The sequence below is a fragment of the Moschus berezovskii genome, chromosome 4, assembly GCF_049115385.1.
Source record: "Moschus berezovskii isolate FMDL1 chromosome 4, NW_MosBer_1.0, whole genome shotgun sequence".
Taxonomy (NCBI): Eukaryota; Metazoa; Chordata; class Mammalia; order Artiodactyla; family Moschidae; genus Moschus; species Moschus berezovskii.
Window position 1 is genome coordinate 108607858 of NC_142463.1, and position 22071 is coordinate 108629928.

General features: G+C 56.6%; 2 protein-coding genes, 1 long non-coding RNA gene and 1 pseudogene across 11 annotated transcripts in view; 2 read left to right on the forward strand and 2 right to left on the reverse strand.

The window, feature by feature from the left end:
* The window catches only part of GATAD2B (GATA zinc finger domain containing 2B), an 81428-nt gene extending 78458 nt beyond the window's left edge, over positions 1 to 2970 (reverse strand). For 2 of the 6 annotated variants that reach the window (XM_055403910.2, XM_055403906.2), the window contains exon 1: positions 2815 to 2968. The gene's annotated coding sequence lies outside the window, so the exon portion shown is untranslated. Of the gene's footprint in view, positions 1 to 2814 lie in introns of all 6 variants that reach the window. The other 4 variants (XM_055403909.2, XM_055403908.2, XM_055403907.2 and 1 more) reach the window with 3 other exon arrangements.
* On the forward strand, positions 2671 to 9141 carry LOC129541743 (uncharacterized). The gene is made up of 4 exons (XR_008682883.2): positions 2671 to 2897; positions 3069 to 3204; positions 6237 to 6366; positions 8980 to 9141. It is a non-coding gene; the product is annotated as an uncharacterized LOC129541743 (long non-coding RNA).
* DENND4B (DENN domain containing 4B) lies at positions 7071 to 21505 on the reverse strand. 4 transcript variants are annotated; one of them, XM_055403901.2, is made up of 29 exons: positions 21371 to 21502; positions 20236 to 20383; positions 19138 to 19477; positions 18113 to 18365; positions 17790 to 17859; positions 17423 to 17592; positions 17106 to 17350; positions 16631 to 16697; positions 16482 to 16540; positions 16166 to 16310; positions 15716 to 15891; positions 15476 to 15576; positions 14862 to 15077; positions 14188 to 14333; positions 13714 to 13853; positions 13495 to 13621; positions 12876 to 13082; positions 12506 to 12634; positions 11492 to 11672; positions 11102 to 11269; positions 10459 to 10847; positions 10175 to 10297; positions 9808 to 9977; positions 9585 to 9726; positions 9136 to 9372; positions 8510 to 8627; positions 8256 to 8421; positions 8104 to 8168; positions 7071 to 8001 (listed from the first exon to the last, which is right to left on the reverse strand). In XM_055403901.2, the coding sequence occupies exons 2-29, from the start codon at positions 20243 to 20245 to the stop codon at positions 7856 to 7858; spliced, it is 4506 nt and encodes a 1501-aa protein (XP_055259876.1). In that variant the 5' UTR covers positions 20246 to 20383; positions 21371 to 21502; the 3' UTR covers positions 7071 to 7855. The 4 variants fall into 4 exon arrangements, with proteins under 4 accessions (XP_055259876.1, XP_055259877.1, XP_055259878.1 ...); XM_055403902.2 differs by lacking the exon at positions 21371 to 21502 and adding an exon at positions 20907 to 21104; XM_055403903.2 differs by lacking the exon at positions 20236 to 20383 and having other exon boundaries at positions 21371 to 21505.
* Positions 21138 to 21890, forward strand: LOC148778196 (uncharacterized; annotated as a pseudogene).
* The last annotated feature ends 181 nt before the right edge of the window (positions 21891 to 22071 follow it).

Genomic DNA, 22071 nt, shown 5'->3' on the forward strand with positions numbered 1-22071 from the left:
TGGCTAACAAAGAATATGCTCCAATACAGAAACCAGGACACCACAGCTGCTATTCCCCTAAATATGCACCTCCAGCTTGATGGGTGGAGGAGGTAAGGAAGGAACAATCAGTAAAATTGAAACAAGAGGCCTGGTTTACATACAACATATAAAATAATGCTTAAAGCAAGAATGAATCCCTTCCCTCTAAAAAAAAGACAAAAAGATTAAAAAAAAACAAAAAAGAATGAATCCCGGCAGTTAGGATACTATTATCGACACATTGACTCTTTTTCTCCCACAGTGAGGTTCCTAACAAAACCCAACCTGGAGGTCTGGCCAGGCACAGCCAGAAAAAGAAAACAGTTGAGTACAGTTTGGGGTGGGGATGGGGGGGCAGTAAGGAGAGACATTTATCCAAAAAAGGGGAGGGGGACAGCACACAGGCTTTGAATGTACTTTAAGACTATGTATGAGATTAAGAACAAAATTCTCACATTTCCCTCCCCCACCACCCTGTGGTGTTATGCTTCACAAAGAAGTAAAAGTTACTGTCGTAACTTAGATCTGAAGTGCTGATCAGGGAACCTGGTTAACGTTGTTCCTAGACAAGTATTTGAATGCAGCCTCTATTCAGACCCTATTGGGACTGCCTCTAAACAGGAAGTTAACAGACATCACACATTGTCAGGGAAGGCAAACCACAGTGTCATAAAGATGGATGCGGCTGTCAGCTACAAATCACTCTCACCTCCTTGAAAGTGTTCTCAAGTAAGGGAACAGGCAGGGCACAAGTTCCTAAGCCTCACCTCTTCTCAAACTGGGTCACTCAGGCTAAAGATCCAGCCTTCTGATTCCTGCTGATCATTACTCACCTACTTCGTTCCTTACCATGGTGACTATCACTGCCACTAGACTAAAATACTACATTCTTCTTAAAAAGGAACACAGTACTCCCATTAACTCCTTATTTATACAGCCTATCTGCTTAAAAAGCCCAAGGAAAGACCATCCTTGACCCAGTCCATTCCAAAACAGCCAGAGAGTATCAGTCACCAAAAAACCAGCACCATTTCCAACAGGTAGGTGTGGACTTTCCCTCAAAGTATATTCAGCTCCTGCGTAGCACCACCTTTAGCAGCTCCAATAGTAAGTACCTCTTTCCCAATCAAGGACCAGCAGAGATGCCACTCTATGACAATTCTCTACCAGGACTGCTCCAAGCACCAAAAGTATGAATCCAAGTGGTTATCTCAAGAAAGAGTTTAAGTCAGTGTATCAAAGAAGGAGCAATAAAGTTAGCACTAAACTCCCAAACAGGATAATCTTCAACACACAGAGGACAACATACAGACACCATGCTGATGCAAGAAAACAGAAGTCATTTGTATGGGGAGGGGGAGTGGAAGCTGGAGAACACAGGTGAAAGATTTCTTTTCACTTTGGGTCGCATTCAAGCATTGTCTACTCAAAAAATAAACATTTTGAGAGGGGAAAAAACGTTTTAAAAACTCAAAAGCATCAGCTCTTCTCTGGACACAGATCTGTTAAACCTGCTTTTACTCCAGCTGCTGCAAGTTCAAATCCCTCTGCTGCAATCTGGCCTGAAAGTATTGCTCTCTTCCTTTGCTGAAATACACTACCTTAAGTATCTCCCAGCTCTCCTCACCTACATAAAAGCCCTCTAAATAATCATTTATCAGAAATGAGAAAACTGTTCTCAGAGGGCTACCCGATCCTCCAGGTGACAGTGGAAGAAAAAAAGGTTGATGGCAAGCTCAGTTAGCATCTACATGCCACCCAGCCACCATCAAAGCCTCCATCTCCACTTCAGTGCCAGCCCTAGGAACTAACATCATGTGTTTGGAGGGAAGTTGATGCTGGGGAAGAATCCAAAAAGGCTACCATACCTTTATGAAAGGGGAAAGGTGTCCTGGGCAGGCAAATGGCACCCAAACCTCTGCACTAAGAGGAGTAGCTATCTCCTCCGTGTAATTGAAAGCAGGGAGGCCAAAAGTATTTTAAGTCCGGATCTGCTTTAGGAAAGGGTAAGTTCTAGTTCCTTCGGCCCTCAGGCGCTGACTGAACTGGGATACAGATCCAGTGGGACCCAGAAGCCCAGCCGAAGAAAGGGATGGTTTAGTCACTACAGAAGACAAGTACCCACACAGGCTTAGACAATTCCCTTCTACGGGAGGGCGAGGGAACGGTGAACGATGAAATAAAGGGGTAAGGTTCTGCGCTCCTGATCCCTTTGCCTATATAAAGATAATCATCCCGTGTTTCCTTCACCCTTAAGGGTCCCCTATTTGTCCCAACCGCCGGCAAACAGAAGACTGAGAGTAGGGAGCGGCCCCCGCACCCTGAGGGCACCACTGGGGGTGGAGAGAGTTAAGGGGGGGCGCGCTAGAGAGGAAAGGAGGGGAGCATGGCGGGCATGAGGCAGTGAGTTAAAGCGGGGAAGGCGGGGGAAACGGGGCGCGAGGGAGGGGAGAAAGAGTAAAAGGAGAAGAAATGAAGGGACACGAGCTGGGGGCGCGCGAGGCCGAAGTGAAAGACCGGGGCGCGCGCGCGGAGCGGGGGGAGGGGGAGGGGATGAGGTGAAGGGGGAGCGCGAGGCGGGGGCGCGCGGTGCCGGGGTGGGGGGAGGGGGACGCAAGGCGGGGGCGCGCGGGCGGGCGTCGGCTCGCGGGCGCTTCCCCTCCCCCCGCCCCTCCACCTTTCCCTTCCCCCACCTCCGCCACCACCGCCTCCTCCCAGCCTCCCTCCCTTCCTCGCTCCTCACCGCCCCCGGGCGGGCGGGCGGCCAGGCTGGCCTAGGCCAAAGCTCCTCACCTGGCGGTGGCGGTGTAACTCCCGGCGAGCTCGCCTCCTCAGGCGGCGGCGGCGGCGTCGAAAAAGGAAGAGGCGACGGCACAGTAGGTTCCGGACCCCGCTGACGGGACCGGGGGCGGGGGTGGGGGAGGGGGGCGGGCCGGACCCGGGCGGGCGGGCGGAGCAGACACTGCGGTACAGACGGGGGCAGCGGCGGCGGCGGCGGCTGCACCGGCGGCGGCGGCACCACACAAACAAGGACGCTGATTGGGCAGCTGCCAAGCACCTCGGCTCCGCCTTCCCCACACGCCACGACGTCCATTGGGCAACCTGAGCCGGCCTCCCCGCCCTTCTCTTCTCGGCCGCACCAATAGGAGACGGGATATCGGGGCTACACCCCACCCTTGAAGAGTGAGTGGCTAGAGAAGTGATGATTGGCGTACGTAACACCCAATCATAAAGGGAGGAGGGGGATGGTCTAGCGGGGGCGCGTTAATGGGTACCTCGGCCAGTCCCAGACACATCCGGGTCTTCAGCAGCCCATTAAGTGTCGGGGGTCAAAAAATCGCTTCGGGCTGCAACTTTACCTTAGAGACGTTTTGGTCCCCAGGCAGCCGCCGTACCCCAGTATCCCCAAACCGGGATTCCCCTTTGGCCTGCTCTCATTCTTCCAATTCTAAAGATGGAGACTGGCGAACGACGGTGGGGTCTGCGTTGGGTGGTGTTTCATCGCGACAGAATCCAGGAATTTCACGATAGCAGTAGCTTGAGGCGCTCGGGCCTTGCAGTCTGTTTGGGGCGTGGCCTGTCTCCGTCTGCCAAAGGCCTTGAGCTTCCTGGTCCTCATTGTACCCCAGCACGGTCCTGTCGTGACTGAACCACGACTGGGGGAAAAAAGACAGCTAGCCAAATTGCTGAGAAATTACGCCGCGCAGAGCGCTCGCAGCTCCTTCTCTCCGGATCTCTGGTCTGATCAGGTTCACAGTGAGGGAAACATCCTCCCACTCCACCGACTACACCTAATCAACTCAAGGCCCAACTCCTGCTAGCCTCTCTACTTCCCCAAAGCAGTTAGGCGCGCCTGAACCCAGCGTTTTTCGAACACGTACTATAAGTATTGTTCTTGAGCATCTGAGGGACCAAGTATCAGAGTCAGTGTGTTAAAGGAATGGTAATAGCTAACGTTTTGGGCAGAGACTGAGGCACTGTGCTGCATGTGTATTCTTATTTTTTTAAGAGCTTTCCATGGATTATTCCTTGTAACTCAGTGAGGTAGATACTGTTAGTCCCATTATACAGATTAAGAAAATGAGGTACAAATCAAATGATTTGCCCAGAGTTACATATGATAAGTGGCAGAGCTGAAATTTGAAGCCGGTAGATCCAGAAAGGGGTTCAGAGAGGCTCAGAGGTTCAGAGAGGCTAAGGAGCTTGCAAAGTTCAGAAAGCTAATTAATGACTAATGGCTCAAACTCAGAAATAACTGGCTCCAGCAGCACTAGAATGTTTTTTTCAAGTCATTTAGAAGTCACGCTGTGCAATGGAAATGAAACCAATGAAGGACATGAGCACAGAAAGACAGGTGGACCCTGAACAGACACACAGACATGTACAAAAGCAGGTAAAGCACGTTCCTTTCCATTGTAGTGGTGTCCAGGTACAGAATACAGTCTCTGGAATCTGACTGCCTGGGTTTGGATCTCGCACCAGTTGTGTGATTTGGGTGCAAGTTACTTAAAGTCTATTCTCTATGCCCTAGTTTCCCTAACTTTAAAATGGGAATGATTGATGAGTACCTAGTTCATAGGGTAATTGTGAGGATTATAAAATAGTACATTTTAAATGCTCAGGACAGTGCCAGGAACTTAGTAAATACTCCATAAACATAATAGTAACTATTGTGAGAATTTTCCTCACTTTTCCAACAATTTCACCCTCTTAGTTCCAAATTCAGCTTTGGTCGGTATTCTGTCTGTTCAGTTCAGTCGCTCAGTCGCGTCCGACTCCTTGCAGCCCCATGAAGCACACCACGCCAGGCCTCCCTGTCCATCACCAACTCCCGGAGTTCACTCAAACTCATGTCCATCGAGTCGGTGATGCCATCCAGCCATCTCATTCTCTGTCGTCCCCTTCTCCTCCTGCCCCCAATCCCTCCCAGCATCAGAGTCTTTCCCAGTGAGCCAGCTCTTTTCATGAGGTGGCCAAAGTATTGGAGTTTCAGCTTTAGCATCAGTCCTTCCAATTCTATCTGTAATACCTGCTTTATACTATGCTTAAGATTATTTCACCACTCCCCCACTCATTTTAATACCTTCATTGACTCGGTTATTTCGCACATGATAGAGGACCTGTTATGTGATTAGACATTCTTCTTTGTGCTGGGCATAGAGCAGTAAGTGGGACTAAGTCACTGCCCTCATGGAAAGTACAGCCCCTTTTCCCTAACCCGTTGCTTTGTCCATGATCAGTTCAGTCCTTTCTGTGCTGTCTGAAGGGCCATTCTTCAAGGGCTGCGACGATATACAAGAAACACAGCGGTGGAAGATATAAGACTGAGAAAGATACTAGTGAGGCCCGAGAAAATACCTTTCAACAAAATTAAAATCAGGTTGTGGTGGGGCAACTTTCAATCTGGAGTGATCAATCTCCAAGAAAGACAAGTAAGCAAGGCCACTGAGTAGTGGACGTGTCCTTTGTCCTATGCAGGTTCTACCTGTTTGTTTTCTTTTTGGAGCTAACATTTATTGAGTGTGCTTAGCACTTTATCTATATTTCAAAATTAAGTCTTTAATCAGCCCCTCCCCAGTTCGCAGATGAAGAAAAACTGAGGCACAGCAGTTAAGTAACTTGTCTGATGTAATAAAATTAGCAAGTGCCAGAGACAAGATTTAACTAAAATTTGTCTTACTGGAGCCTACACACTCTAAAGTGAGGGAATAGAAACTGGGACCAGGTAATTTGGATATATCCTTCCCCTCATTCAGTTCCCCAGGCCACAGGTCAGAGATGTCAGATGCTATGGTGAGTACTTGGCTGTTGGAATTCCAAGATATCCTTGTGGTTCAGGAATTCTATAATTCCACCGATCTGACTATAGGCCTCTTGGGGAAGCCCCAAAATGAGAAGCGTAGCCTGGGAGGCACTCTACATCAGAAAGACTGTATGCTCTCGTAAGGTAGAGACTGAGCCCTAAAATTCTCTTTGTAATTCCAGACAGTTCAGTGCATTGCTGGACATGCTATGCTCACCAGAAACATATGCTTTCAGGAAGGCAGTTGCTCCCTTGCAGGTGGTTAGGGATGCTACAGGGAAAGTTTGATCCTAGGTAGTGAGGTCTAATCAGAACCTGGGGCAATGTGAAGGTTCCCCTCTGAAGAAGTCATCTCCTAGTCCCTGACAAAAACAGATGGTCTTTCCTAAGCCCCTCCTCCTGTCCTTTGCAGCTCCTTTAGGACACTGCTCCAGACAGGATGGGAAAGCATCCTCTGACCTGGAAGTTCCCAGAATTCAGAAGTAGTACTGCTGTCTTCATCCACTGCTGTCCACCCCAAGGAATTTGCACTAGAGGCTCATGTAAGTTATTTCCTCCATTGACACTCCTTCCCCAAGGCATTTTTGTTTTGCTGGTTAATTCCCTTTAGTAATTGATTTTGCAGCTCTGTTAGGAGTTGTTTCCTGTGTTTATTTCATTATATAGGAAAAAAAGGGAGAACTCCAAGTGGGGCCAAAAGGATTAGAAAAGTAGTGCCTGGCTGCCTGATGCCCACATGTAGTGAGCTCCTTAATCCTTGCCCCTGTACTCCTAGTGCTGTCCCCAGGCTGAGACCCTGCTTGGAAGAGTACTGGCTGCACTTAGAGCAGCTCCCAGGATGTGTGAGTGTGGCCAACAGCAGTGACTGGGGAGAGGGTTGTCATCCCTGTGGAGGTACAGGAGAAGTTGGGAGGGGGAATATGGGGGAGAGGAAAGAAGGCAGAGATGAGCTCAGGGCCCCCAGAGAATGGAGCCTTTGTGTGGGGTACAGATGAGGGACAAGGAGGTGATTGTGTGGGAGGGCCGGAAGTGCCACACAGACTGGCACCACCATAGCCAGCACCGGATTCACCCCTCTCCTGCTCTGAGAACTCCCTGTGCCCCAAGGGACCAGCAGCAGACCTGGTCAGGGAAAGCAGTGTGTGCCCAAAGGCAGCAAGGGATGAAAAGGTGGAGAGGAGGATGTGCAGCCAGGAGAAAAACAGTGGTATCCCCCACCTTTATCCCAGAGAACAGGAGGCAGAAGAAAAAAGACAGAAGCAGCTTTTACTATATTTACATCCAACAAAACTTCACAAGGAACAATCCTTATTGCACAGTCAGGGCCTTGGGTGTGTGAGGCATTCCCCAAGATGGAGTGGACAAGAAGGATTAGGACTAGAGGGGCACCAATTTTTCCTAAGGGGAACTTGGGACTCCTCTAGCTTCTAACTCCTGACTTTCAAGGAGCTGTAAAGCACTGGACCGTGGAGCCCCATTTCCCTTCTCTCTCTTACTGTCCATAAGAACCTCCTAAGCAAGGGGGCTGTGGCTCCAGAATAAATAACTTAAAATACAAAACACTAAAGTAGAAAGGCATAGAGAGCCTTAGGCTCCTTCGGCAATTCTAGGGGAGAGGGACCATCTCTGGTGGGAAATGACATCCCTCCCTCCCGTTCAGGGCAAAGGCTCAGTAGCTGTGTATCTTTCCAGTTGTTTTTTAAAACAAAAACTTATAAAATGGCCAGGGCAGTGCAGATCTGTGGGTACCCTGGAGGGGAGTTCCTGGTATAAGATGGGGTGGAACAGGGATGTGCCAGCTCCCCCCAGGCCTCCTCCAACATCAGCACGAGCATAGAGGGCAGGCTGGAGATGGGAAACTGTGGCTTTTGGTAACAGTGGGCCCCACTGCCCCCGCGCAGAGCCTCTGGCTGGGCATGCTTCCGAGCCTGTTCCCAACTCCTCTAGGAAAGAAAGAGGGAAGCAGGCTCTCTCTAGAATCCTTCCTCCCTCACTCCTCAGCCCAGATGGGAGAAGGAAGCTTAAGGGTCCCTAGCATTCCAGAGGCGCTCCGAAACATTTCCGGCAATCAATGGCCTTTGGGGTAGGCATCTGTGCCCGCCGCTGCCTCAGCTCCTCCTTGCCCATGCTGCTGGCCAGCTTGTTAAAGGCGGATTTGTACTTCTTGTCGAAGGCCACTAGGGAAGAGGGTGGAGGTAGGTCCGTATGTTAGGTTAATCCCAAGCCTCCCACACCTGGTCCTAGATCTAAACCCCTCAGCCCCCTGCCTGCTTCCTCACCTATATCCATGTGGTCCTTGCCCAGAGCAGCCAATGTCAGGAATAAGATCTCACGGTAGATGCCCCTGGAGTGGAGTCAAAAGGGTATAAGTGAGATAAGGCGGGAGGGAGCCCGTGACAGACCCAGGGCCTCTCAGGTGGGAGCATGATACCTTTGTAGGTGCAGGCCAGTGGGAGGGGGCCCTAGAGTTTCTAGCAGGAGCCCTATAGCCTTGTGCACCTCGTTGAGACCGACGTGGCGCAGCACCGATTCCAACAACGCCAGGCTAAGGGATGCAGGTACTGGACCTGGCCACGCCACCCGCTGTGGGATCTGGCCTGGGTGGAAGAGAAGGTAACCAGGATTATTGAGCCCTCCAAGCATAGAGCCTACCCCTTCCCATCCTGGATCGAGTGTGAGACTCACTGTGGACCCTCCAGAGCACATAGAGAGGTGGGCAGCTATCGGGGTCAGGGGTCAGGACATCCCACAGCAGCCGCACCTGCACGGACGCTGGATCAGGCATCACCCAAGGGGCTGGGGCCTGCAGGAAGCCAAGAAAAAGGAGACAGGCCCATGGCGTGGGAGGCAGAGGACGGGAAATGGACAGGTGCTATTCCAAGGGACAGGGACACTACAGGACATGGCTAAAGAGAGGAGAGAAACTCTTGTTCCCCATGGGAATACAAGTTCTCTGAGAGCAAGGACTTTGTTTTGAAATCTGCGACATTTTAGTGCCTAAAACTCTGCCTGGAACCTAAAAGTGCTCAGTAAATACCGGTGCAAGGAATAGTGTGATGAATAGATGGACATTAACGAGTTAGTATTTGGGTAACAGGCACTACACTAGGCACCTAACAACAGCCCTGAGAGGGGGCACTTATGCCACCTTACAGATGAGGAAATTGAAGCGCAGAGAAGTGAAGTGAAATGGCCAGGAGTCAACCAGGTATAAGCGACACCAAAGCTGTGCTCCGTCTATAGCGCCAAGGACACGGAGGACTGAGAAACAGCGCTGGAGGTGGGGAGGCAGGGGCTGTGTCAGCACTGACCTGGTGGGGTGGGGGCCCATCACAGGAGGCCAGCACCAGGCATGGCAGAACACTGGGCAGGCGCAGCCGCTGGAAATACCACAGAAGGTTCCAGAAGATGATGGGGTGAGCAGCAGGCAACTCAGGCAATGCCAGCACCTCACTGCCCTCATTCTCTACCAGTGACTCCAGCTCCTTCCGCAGCACGAGGGGGCTGAGGTACGCCCAAGCCCCACTCTCAACACGCCGGGAGGCACTCTGTCAGGCACAAAGGGGGAGGGCAGTGGGGGGCATGTACCACAGCCCCATCCTCAGAGCCCTGCTTCCTACTGAGCCACCATGTCCAGCAGCTTCTGGGATGCCCCCTGCCCTCTGTACCCATCTTTCCTCAGCATCACTGGGGCCACCCACAGGGCAACACACACACACACACACACACACACACAGCTGGGCTCTGGCCCAGCCCTTACCCCCATGTGCCCGTTGCAGAGCTGTGGCTCATCCAGGGCTAGGCAAAGCCTGCGGTCACTGAGCACAGGGCCTGGGCCCCCGGGGACAGGAGCGTCTCTGCTGCCACTGGCACCAGCAGAGGCAGGCTTGGGGCTGGGGACACTGCAGGGAGATGGCAGGAAGGTCAGCCCTCAGACCTCTACAGCCCTGCCACACCCACAGCCCCTGCCCGGCTTTGGGCACCTGGGTCGGGAATCAAGGGTCTGGACACTGAGCAGGGGCACAAAGGGGCAGGCACAGAACGGACAGGTGGTGTTGAGGTTGGAGTCGTCAGGTGCCCAGCCAGCCATGATCTCCTCGTCATACACCAGGGAATCACAGGCGCGGCACAGCGAGCAGCTGGACAGCAGGATCTGCAGACAGAAGATCCCAGGAAGCAGGCCCCTTTTGGCCTCAGGGCTCAGGAGCCCCTGCTCCTTACCCAGTCTCTAACCTCCACAGCCCCGCCCAGCCTCCTCCCACCTCCCGCCAGCCCCTGCCTCTGACAGGGTGCCTTGGGTGTGGTATATATGTGAGCTCCAGCAGTCTGTGTGGGAGGGGTTATCCTCACTTCCAGGGAAGGTGGCTGGAAGGATCCAGGGGTGTCACTGAGGCGCTCTGAGGAACGGCGGAGGCTCATGCTGCTGAGAGAAGATTCTGAGAGGTCCCACTCGCTGCCCAGAGAGGCTGAGCTCTGCCATCATGGGAGAGACCACGGTCAGCCAACCCCATGCTACTCTGCCCGGGAAGCCGGCTCAGCCACCCTTCGAGGCCCATGGCTGGGCACCGCTGGTTAGCAGCCCCTCCCCAGGCCTCCAGATGCTGAAGTGTCTGGACCCTGCCCTTAGTGGTTACCTCGGATGCAGTGGATCCAGGGCGCTCCCGGGGGCGCAGAAGGCTGTCCATGGGGCTGCGACGGGCTGAGGGAGGCAGGTCAGGGGGCAGCTCAGATGGGGGGACACGAGAGGTGGGGGAGCGGCGGGAAGGAGTGAGTAGCTGTTGGAGGCGGGCGCCCAGCCCTCTTCGGGGGGTGCTGGCCTCATCCTGACGCCCACCAGCCTTGGGCACCCGCCCACTTGGCCCTTCCAGGGTTTCAGTGGACTGGGTGCTCAGGGCTGAGCCTGAGTCCCCTGGGCTGCCTCCAGGTACCGACTCTTCCCCGGTCAGGCTCAGGTCTGAGAGGCTTCCATCATGCCAGGGTATGGGTGATCCCCGGGGTTCCAGGACCCCCAAGGCCTCTATCACTGTAAGGCAGAAAAGAATCAGGGAAGATGGAGTCCAGGCCCTCCTTGGGACCTGAGTAAACACAATTCCTGGTTATGCAATCTAGCACCACAGCCCCCACCACGATGACAGTCTGGGCAAGATTCCCCCAGCACCTACAGTACCTGCCACAAAGCTCCACCCCTCCACCCTGCCTCTCGCCTTGCCCTTTCACTGGCAAGTGGTTAGGGAAGCTGATGGGCCCAGGGGTGCGGTGTGGGATGAAGGCACTCACTGTGGGCCACGCCAGCCTCCACGGTGGGTTGTGCCCCTCGGGCACTACCCAGGCTGCCGCTCTTCACCAGGCGCCCCATAGGTGAGGCGGGGTCTCTCAGGCTTCGCCCAGCCCAGGTAGTCTGGCGCTGAAGGGGACGGGTAGGGGAGGGGCGCTCCAAATAGGGCTCTGCAAAAGACAGGGAGAGGGTCAAAAAACCCAGTCCCCAGCTCCAAAACAGAGCTCCTCACAGGGACCTGGGTTTGCAAGGTTCCTCCCAGGCAGAACTTCATGTCTTTTGTTGCCAACCAAGTGCAGCCTATCCATTCTCGGCACTCTGAACGTCAGCCGCTAGGCCAGCCCCAGCTCTCCATGCCTGTCCCCCTGCCCGTGTCGCCAGTCCCTACCCACCTGTCTGTGAGCTGCCTGCCTCTTGGGCTGCTGTCTCCACCTCCTCCTGCTTCTGCTGCCGCTGCCGCTGTTCTCGCAAGGGCTGGCGGAACTGAGCAGCCCCCAGGACCACGTTCCGGAGCTTGGCCCAGCGCAGGCGCCCACCCGGTGTACCAGACGGCCACTTGCTTTCCAGCACAGCCTGCCAAGTACAGTGTTCACCCATGAAGATGGCCTGTCTCCATACCCTGGGCCTCAGCTAGATGCTAACTGCCTGACCTGGGGGCCCAGCGACCACCTTTCCCTCCAGACATCCTGCCTATGATTGTCCTGTCAAGGGCTCAGCCAGGAACAGGAGCCCAGAAGAGAGAGCTGGCAGTGGCCACCCTGAGGGGTTCTAGAGGAAGTCAGAAATGGTGGAGACAACCTGTCTGTAGACTGCTGTTTATAAACTGGGCTTTGAAGAAATCAGTTCATTTTTTTTGGTCATTAGTTTCCTCATCTAAAAAAACAGGAAATAGTTGAGTGTCATGGTGAAAGGCCTGAATTCAGGAAACAATATGCCTGTGTGTGTGTGTCCTAACTCCCTAACTTACTATGGTGCCTCGGACCAGTTCCTAACCCCCTGCAACCTCATGGCCTCATCTGTAAGATGGGGACAATAATCGTTCCACTTCAAGGGGCTGTGGGAAAGGTACGATGGTTTTACATGGATGCTGTCTTTGGAGCAGAGCCTGGCATACTGGCTCCCACGATCAGCTATTACTGGGAGGTGGCGGTACTTTCCTAACCTCCTTGCCAGGACTGTTATGGGTGAGACTCAAAGCAGCCCAGTATGAGAAAACCCTCTGCAGGTGCTGAGGCGCTAGAGGAGCACTGTGCGTGACAGTGGTTGCGGACCTTGGTGGACTGCACGGGCCCGATCTCCAAGGTTGGGGGGGGAAGCCACAGGTGTCAGGGAACAGCATCCTCCCCACACACCCCTGCCGCAGGCCGCCATCCCACCCCTCGCCCCAAAGGTGAGTGACTGGGTACCTTGTTATAGTAGCCGTAGGTGATGGTGTTGGGCACGATGCCCGCCCGCCGCATGTCCAGCATGACCCGCACGGACAGCACGGGCTGCCCATAGTGCGAGCACAGCTGCATCAGCACCCGGTAACACACCTGGGCCGGAGACACACGGGATGAGCGTGGACTCGCCCTCAGCCCCAGTCCTCCAGCCTCCCAGTCCCCACAGAGCCACCCTTGCTCCCTGCGGACCCTGCCACCCTGCACTGCCCGCTGCTGCAACCTGAACACGCTCACTGGTTCAGTGAGTGTGACGGGGCACCTGCCCAGCTCCTGGACTTGTGCCCGTGTTCCCCGTTGGCTGCAGCAGCCCCCAGTACTGGGCTCGGGCACCCACCTCGTCGGGCAACACCACCTTGCGGCTCTCCATCTGGCGCAGCACCTGGTAGGCCGTCTGCAGTGCCCGCACCCGGGAGGGCGCCGAGCGCACGTAGGCAGGCAGACACAGGAACCACAGCCCATAGCAGTGGCCCAGCAGGCACCGGGCCCACAGCTCAGGCACAGCTGCTGACTTCTGTGCCATCCGCTGTGCCACCTTCATCTCCTAAAGAGGGCGGGGGCACACCTGGGTGTGTACGATGCCAGGGCAGGCCTTAAAATAGTGTGGAAGAAACAGCACCCTCCCTGAGAAAGGGTCTGTGTGCTGATGGGGTGGCAGGGACAGTGCCCATACAGCCCTGAATCCCCAAGCACAGATGCTTAGCTTGAGCGAGGGCAGGTGTCGTGGCAGAGGCACCAAGCCCTTGGATTTCCAGAGTCCTCAGAAAATGAAGATGAGGACGATGACAACGGTAACAACAGTGATGGTTCATGTTCCTTTTTGGTGCCAGACATATTGAAACCTCCCAACAACTTCATGGGATAAGTACTATTATACCCATTTTACAGATGAAGAAACTGAAGCAGCAGCCCTTGGCCTGAGTCAGATCCCTCTAGGGGGCCCACCTGCTGGTTACCTGTTTGGTACGGCGAGGGGCAGGACTGCTGGGGGCACTGCGGGATGGGCCTGGCACAGGCAGAGCCCCGGCTTGTTCTTGAGGAGACTCAAACAGCTCAGCCCGTAGCTCGGGGAACCCATCATAACTGGAGGGGCGGAGAGAGGCCATATGGAGAGCAGTTGGTACTAAGTCAGCTGATTGGGCCTCAGAGCAAGAGAGGGGGCGGGAGGCACTCACCAGTACTGGGGAGTGGATTCACTGCCCTCTGGCGCTGGCGGCTCCTCGGGAGGTGTGATAAACACGGTGAGCTCACTGCCCGACAGCTCCTCCAGCTCCACCAGCAGTGCCGGCTCAGGCTTCTCCTGCTCTGGGTGGACCTGAAGCAGGATGGTAAGAAAGGGGACAGCCAGACAGTGGGCATAGAGCAGGGCCAGGGGATCCAGAAGATGGCATCTCCCAGGAAAGCACAGCCACAGGGAGGGAGGTAACCGGCCCAGACTCTGTCAGGGCCCTGGAGATACAGCCAGGGGGCGAGTGAGAACAGGAAGACAGTACGTCTATGAGGCCAGTCATGTGTGCCGCACAGGCCATGCGCTGTTTAACACAGGAGCACCAGCCTCGCCACGTGTGAGATACAGTGTTTATATCTGGGGTTACAGAGACAGCCAAGAGGGGAGCAGAGGGCACAGAAAGAAGGGATAATCCCAATACCTTGTCAACACAAGAGTCAAAGAATTCAAGGGCAGCATGCCGAGCAGAGCCAAAGGAGCATTCCTCGATGAACTGGGAGAACATCTGTGTGTGTAGCAGCTGGGAGTACAGCTTGTGGCTGGAACGTTCTCGGGACTTGAGGAAGCCTGATGGGTGAGAGTGGGGCCAAGACGGTGGTCACTGGGGGCTCTACCACAGCCACCCGCTTCTGAACTCTTTTCTTGGCTCCCCGCCAACTTGGCATCCAAGGCCATAAAAGCCATCCTCTCTGGCCCCTCTGGTCCTACCAGCCAAGCTGACCAGCTCAGCTGCCCCAGCACCATGGTCCCATGGCATCCCTCCCTTTTATCTGTGGGCATCTAGGGCCTCAGACTGGGAGTCACCAAGAGAAGAGAGTTTTGCCCATGGGCTGGCTCACCACAGGTGTCATTGTGTCCCCACCAAGCCCTGGGCTTCCCAGAGGCCAGTGCCACAGCTGATTCATCTTTGTACCCTTATCCCCTCACCAGGCCCAGAAGAGCACATGGCTCAGAGCTGGTGCCCACAAAAGTGCCAGCTGAGTTTAGAAACAAGTAACTGTGTGATTCCGCATGCCCCCTGACTTCCCCATGGAGCCCAGCCCCTGGTCACCCATCCCATGATACCTTCCCCAAGCAGGGACAGGTCGCCTTTACCTTGCAGGAAGAAGAGGTTGTCGACATCGCGAGACCCCTCAGAGGGGGCCTGGGTGAGTGGGCGCAGGAAGTCCCGGTAGCCCTTGAGCAGGCAGGCCATGAAGCGGAGGAAGGCTCCCTGGACCTCGCGCTCTAGCCGGGCCCGGCGGCCACACACTGCCTCATAGTCTGTCAGCAGGAATTCCAGGGAGGCCTCCTCCTCGGGGCCAGTATATGCTGGGGACCAGGGCAGCCTGAGCATCAGGGCCAGCACCCATAGGGCTTCTCAACCCTGCCCTCCACAGAAGTCAGGCTGCAACCCTACCACCTGCTGCCCCACCACTGCCAGCTCCTGAGGGACCTAGCACCAACAGCAACTAAAAGTTACTTTCAGGTAACAGTTTCAAGTTTCCCCAGTGTCAAGCTCAACCTCCCTGACATATTCAGGAGTATTAATGTGACATATGCCTTCCTCTAACTTAAACTGGAACTTGCATTCCTCTCACTTCCACCCAATGAAAGCCTAGTTCTTCTAACCTCCTCAAGTAAGGTCCAGCTCTCCACAGGTCTCCCCAAACTAGAGATTAAAGGTCAGTAATGGTTTCCGGCCTCCCACCCCCACTCAGGCTCCTCACTCTGATCCAGCTGCTGGTACAGGTGTGTCAGTGTGGCCAGCAGAACCTTGTAGGGTCTGCGGGGCAGGGTCCGAGGGGAGAGGGGCTTCTTTTCCTCAGTCCTGTGAGATAAACAGAAGGAAGAAAGGGTGATGGGGTTTCTCGTTTTCCCTGAGGCTCCTTTTGAGCAGGTGCACTCCATTCACCAGCCCTCTCCTGCTCCCATCCTCGAAACCCCCAGAAAAGACCCAGCCCTCTTACTGGAAGAGCGTGTTGGTATCAAGATCCACACAGATGACATCCGCAGGTGGGTCATGCAGATCGAAGTAGCTGGAGTGGATACCCACAATGAAGGGCACGGGGGCACTCAGCACATCTGCCAGCACCAGTGGGCACAGCGGAATGTAGGGGCACTGCCAGTGCAGCGGGAAGATCATCTAAAGCACCGGGGGATGAGGACCAGTGAGCAGGGCACAGGGAGGCAGCAGAGAAGGGGGCATTGACCTTGACCTGTGGTGCCTGTCGTGAGAAGCTGTTGGAGTTGAGCTCTAAAGAAAGCTCCTGACTGAAGCCATACATCCTGTAGGCCACGCCCAAGGATAAGACTGAGGAACCCTCCCCAAGAAAGGAAAGGTAAGGAGAATCTAGGTAGGGACTAGGGCACAAGAAGGAACACTCTGGGTAAGGCAGGCTGGGCAGAGTGGCACTCACAGAGACGAGGGCCTCGCAGACGCTGGTGAGCAGATCCGGCCGCAGCGAGTGGACTAATAGTTTGTGTTCCGTGAGCACAGCGAGCAGCAGCGTGACAGCCAGCTCTGGGCCCAGGGTCTGCAGCAGCTGCAGGAAGCTGGCACCACTGGGGGCAATGCCAAGGTTAGGGAAGAGTCAGCAGGAGGCCCTTCCCTCATCACTGGGCACAGACACCACCTGGGCCCAGCCTGCACAGCCCTCCACACCGGTGCCCACTTGCCTGGCACCCACCCTGTCCCCGGTCATCACAGCCCTGCCCCCCAACCTGAGCATATACCTGAGGGGCAGGGGTGAGGATACAGGCTGGCAGAGGAGCAGGTTGTCATAGGGAGACATCTGAGAGGCAGAAGAGCCACAGGTCAGGATGGTGAAGACTAGCCCCTGCCCATTCTCCCCCTCCCACCTAGCCCCAGCCCCAGCCCTCACCTGCACCAGGATGCGGGGTCTCTGTGGGGAAGGGAAGGGAACATTGTGAATGAAGTGGGAGATGTGCCTGGGGGAGAGAGGGACACAGTCAGAGGCAGACCCCATCCAGGCTATCCATTCAGCCGCCTTTGCTCTTCTCCTCCGCCTGTCCCCAGGGATCTCACTCCTCCCTGAGCTCTATCTCAAGACTGGAGTCAGCCTCCATTATGTACAGCATTGGTGCACATCAGAAGAGATTCCCTCTGGGCGTGCACAGGCCCTGGCCAGGACTTAGCTAAGCAAGTGTAGCCTGGGTTTCAGGCCCCACTCACCCCTTCAGCCAGGGGCACTTCTGCAATGGACCAGCTCTCCAGCCACACACTGCAGCCCCGTCCCCGACTCCTCTGCACCCCCCGCCGCCCCAGCTCCATCGTCCTCTCCTCCGTTCCTCCTGGCCTCGCAACCCTTCCCAGCATCAGGGAAGCCCCGTGCTCACGCTTCCAGGGGCAGACGGTGGGGGCCTGAGACGGAGTAGCGGTAGAGGAAGGTGAGGAAGGCGCGGAAGGCCGGGAAGGCAGGCCAGCGGGACAGCACAGCGATGGCGCGGCGGCTGCGCACGGCCCGGCCCCCCAGTGCCCGGCCCCGCTCCACAGCGCTCAGCAGGCCCAGCGCGCGAGCCTGCCGCTCCGACAGCCTGGCCCTCGGGAAGGCCTCGTAGAACTGCAAGGCAGCGCCGTACACCTGGCAGGGGCAGACGGGCAGTCAGGCGGGCCCTGCGGAGCCCAGACCCCTGACCACGCCCCACACACCCACCTTATCACCAGCTGCGCCCGTGAGCACAAAGGTGGAGAAGACGGGCACGGGGTACTTGGTCTGGGCAGGCCAGCACTCGACAGTGGCCCCCATGGGCAGGCAGAAGACGGGCACTGACTCGGGCAGCGGGAACGCCTCATTGTCCTCCTCGGGGTAGCGGCCCAGCAGCTCTGCACCCCCGGCAGAGTGGGGGGTCCCCAAAAGGAGTAGGGTCCATCAGACTCCGGGGGAAAGAACCAGGGGATCCCAGAGAAGGGCCGTGTGGCAAAGGGGAGGTGAGTTCTGTGGACACTGAAGGTGCCCGCCGAGAGGCACCAGGGCAGAGGGACACAGAGGGCCGAGGGACACAGACAGAGGGGCTACTCACCTGCCTCGTACACCAGCGTGTTGGCCTTGGCCAGGCCCACCTTGTAGCACAGGTACACTGCTGGGCCCCACTGCCCCAAAAATGCCAAGAGATAAGCAGACACACAGCTAACAAAGGTTTCCGGGGGGCTATTTTCCCTCCACCCCTAAGTGGTCTTTGTCTCTAGAATCCTTGTTAACTCCAGTCCCCCAAGACCAGTGTCACACCTCTGGGCCCACCCCTACCGCTAGAGGCCTTGGTCCTAGGATGCCCTGTGTGCCCAGTGTCCACCCCTTACACGGAGATGGCATGAGTCTCGGCTCCTGGCCCAGGGCCCCACTCACCATGCCAGGGTTGAGGTTGCGGGGCAATCGGCAGTAAGTATGAGGAGTGCCCTCACCCTTGCTGGGCAGTACCAGGCAGAGGTCAGTAATGCCCAGGGCATGCAGCCCTGCCCCCTCTGCTGCCCGCCGGTAAGTGAGGTAGGTGCGGGGGTGCCCAGGGCCTGGAGGAGCCAGGTTGGCTGAGTGGCTGTAGGGTGTCGTATCTAGCACTTGGAAGCCAGGCTTGGGACGTTCCTTCCCCTCATACAGCACCCTGGGCATAGAGAACAGAGAGAGATATCAGAAGCCCACAGCAGAGGAGAAAGCCCCCAGGCTTGTTGGCTCTGCCTTCCTAGTCCTACCTTCTCAGCCTAGTCGAGCACCGACGCCAGGGCCCACTTCTTGCTGAACCCGCCCTCTAAAACCCTGTACCCCTCTCTGCCCTTGGCTCTTTTTTTTCTTTTTCTTTTTAAAATATTATTTGACTGCTCCAGGTCTTAGCTGCAGCACCCGGGATCTTTAGTTGTGGCATGTGGGATCTAGTGCCCTGACCAGGGATTCAACCCAGGCCCCCAGTACTGGGAGCGCTGAGCCTTAATCACTGGACCACCAGAGAAATCCCTAGGCTCTACTTCTTGATCAGTAACAATACCTCAGGCCTTCCATGGCTCTCAGAGCTCATTAATAAATACCAAGAATAAAAGCTACCATTTATTGACTCTGTGCTAAGTCCCTTATATGGATGATCTTGTTTCATCTCAACTACCCTATGAGTAGGTATTATTTTCCCCAAATTACACCTGAGGAAACAGACCCAGGGGGCTCAATAACCTGCCAAAGGTCACAGAGCTAGCAGCACTAGTACATGCACCCAAAGCTGTGTGAGGACTAAGTATGCACAACTTCAGGCTCTTCTCCCTGGCCTCAGAGCCACTCTCTTCCCACTCCCATTGCACACCCCTCATCCCATACCCCTCCCTCTCCCTGCCTCACCCCAGATCTCCCAGCCTCCCCTGGAGCCAGCAGAGGCAGGTAGGTACACACACCCCAGCTCAACAAGGGGGGGCTTGTCACGCCCCCTCCGGTAGCAGATGACGGGCTGAGTTCCACCTAGGAGCCCAGCGCTGAGTTCCAAGGGGTGGCCCCCAGCAGAAGCCTGGATGCATGTGTAGCCCTGGGGCACCTCCTCGCCCAGGGCCCTAGCGATGACTGCCACATCTGTGATGGGCTCAGCTGGCCGGGGAGGGCGCAGGGGTCCACTGGGTTCAGGAATCCACGTTTCCTCAGGGATGGGTGCTCCGTTCCCTGCAAGGCCAGCTATCACGAAGTAATCCACCAGCCGGGGGGGCCGCTCCTCCGCCATGGCCCCCCCCTCACTCACGGCATCTGGAATGGTCAAGTGGGAGAGGGATGAAGCAAGGAAGGTCTGTGTTGCCATGGCAACCGGCAACCAGGGAGTCTCCCTTTTGCTTCCCTCCTCTTCCTAGTACTTTCAAGGAAAAGCAGGATCAGTGGCCAGCCAATCCTGAACTCTCCCGCCTGTGACATCATCAGGCCCTAACCGCCCACCACAGCTCCTTAAAGAGACCAGGACCCTCCCTCATGGTGGTACCAGCCCTTTTTCCAAAGAACCCACTGCACACAGCTAACCTAGGCTCTGGGTTCTGACATCACATGGTTTCCGTATCCCTTTTAAAGATCCCAGCCCTCTTCACTCCCTAACATAACAGAGATCACAGTCTTTTCTGTAATGGCCTACAATGACATCATTCATTCTGGCCGTGACATCAGGCCAACATTACAGTCTTTTTATGGATTTCTGGCCTTCTTACTCTAGTTGACATTCTAAGAATCTCATGAGCTAGCTAATATTCTTAAAGAGCCCACCTCTAGGTTTTTGTGAGGAACCCACAAAACCCAGAGTGTCTTTTCACCAGACTCCAGTGTCCTTTTTCCTAACCTAGCTCCACTAACCTGACCAAAAAAAAAAAAAAATCAGTGCCCTCCAACCCCCAGAATCCTTACGTATTCTCAGTTAGGTCCAAAGCAGCTGTGGGAGACAGTTCCCACCATCCCCAAGCCCCCCTCCATGAAGCCCAGAGATAGAAACTGGCCCACAGTGGCTTCTCAGTAACTCTTCTCACCTGCCTCCATGGCCCAACCCCCAGGAGTAGGAGCCTCAAGGGTCCTGGGGTGCCCCGAGTGCAGAAGCTGGGAAACAGCTTGGTGGGTGGCTTGCAGCAAAGGACTGGAGGCGTGGGGGCTGCTTCAGAGGGGAAGGGAGGTGACTTCCTGAAACAGTGGAGGGGAAGCTGCAGCTCGGCGGAAGTCAGCCTAAGGGTGTCTGTGTGGTGCTGGTGGGGGTGTGTGGGGGCTGGGGGGTGGCATTGTCAGAAGGTGCCAACACAGCATCATTCCAAGTTGGAAGCTAAGCCTAAAGGACCCGGAGCACGGCAGAGGCAGCTCAGACTAGATCCAGGATGTACAGTCCTACTTAACCTCCACCCTTGCCCAGAGAAGAGGGGCCAAGGGAATCTCATGGACCCAAGCTGGCTCTCCTTAACCTGGCCTCTAGTCACTCACACATACACCAACTCCAGCTAAATTTAGTCTCCACATCTGCGAGGTGAAGCCAGGAGTCAGCGTCAGCCTCCTGATTTAGCTCTGGGACCCAGCCCCGTGCCTCGTCCACTGCAGGGCGAATGGGAGCCCAATGTCCTCTGCCCCAAGCAGCAGGCAGGAGCCACGAGGTGACACCAGCTGAGGGGCGAGTGGCTCTCATAGGCAGGACCTGCGCACCCGGGCCTCTCCTCACCGAGCTACGGAGGAGCCCTGCAGGAAGGCAGCCCTTTCTCCCTAGGGAACGCGAGGGGCAGGGATACCACGCCGGGTCGCGGCGCCCACGAGCCTGACAGCGGGAAGTTCGCGCTGGGGCAAAGGGCGCGCCGAGCGGGAGGAGGCTGAGGAAGGAGCAGGAGGGCAGAGAGGAGCGGACGCGCAGGCGGCCGGGGACGTGACGGCAGCAGCGCCGGCCGCCGCGTGACCGGGGCGGGAGGGAGGGGTGCTCAGGCTCGGGACCCGCGGGAGCAGGAGAGGTGCGGGGCGCCGGGCACAGCTAGCTAACTCCAGACTGCGCCCTCCCCTCCACTTTCACTTCCCCAGGAGAGAGGAACCGGAACCAGATGTGCAGCGCCGGAGAACAGCTGGGGAGAGCCCCCGCCCCGCCCGCGCTCCCTGCCTCCCTTCCCCGCCCGCTGCCCCGCCCGGTCCGGCCCCTACCTGCCTGCCCCGCGACTCCCCGGCCGGCCGGCCCGCAGGCGGGTGGCTCGGAAGGCGGGCTGGCGGGCCGGCGGACGGCGAGGCTACCCGGCCCCTGACATGGGGCACCCGATCGGGCGCCGCTCCCGCCGGGACGGCGAATGAAGGAGGAAGAGGCGGCCGAGGGCGCCGGGGCGCAGGGCGCCTTGGAGGGAGATCCGGGCGAGCCCAGCGGCCCCGCCGCGCTGCGCCACGCGGGGACTGTGCTGCCGCGCCGCCCGCTGGCGCCGCGCGGCCCTCCCGGCTCCCGCCGCGCCGAGGGCCGGGCGCCTCTCCGCGCGCCCCGCTTTCTCCGCTCCCCCCGCCCCCGCTCCGGGACCACGGGCGCCGCCGCTCCCCCCACCCCCCCTCCCCGGCCGGCGGCCGTGACCCTGGCAGCGCCTGCCCAGCGCCCGACCGCCTGCAGCGCGACCCCTGGCGGCTGGGAGGGCCCCTTGCACCCAGGGAGCTTCCCACCACCCAGCCATGGCCCCAACACTGACCCTAGGCGGCCCCTGAAGTCCGAGGCGCGCTCTCGTCCCGCCCTCGAGCCTTCTCAGATGTGGCTTGCCTGCCTGGGTGAAGGCCCTGAAAGTCTAGTGTGCGGAGACCCAGGTGGCTGCCCCTACTTCCAGGTTTAGGGCACACTGCATTCCCTTCCAACCTCAGCCAGAAGTTCTCTG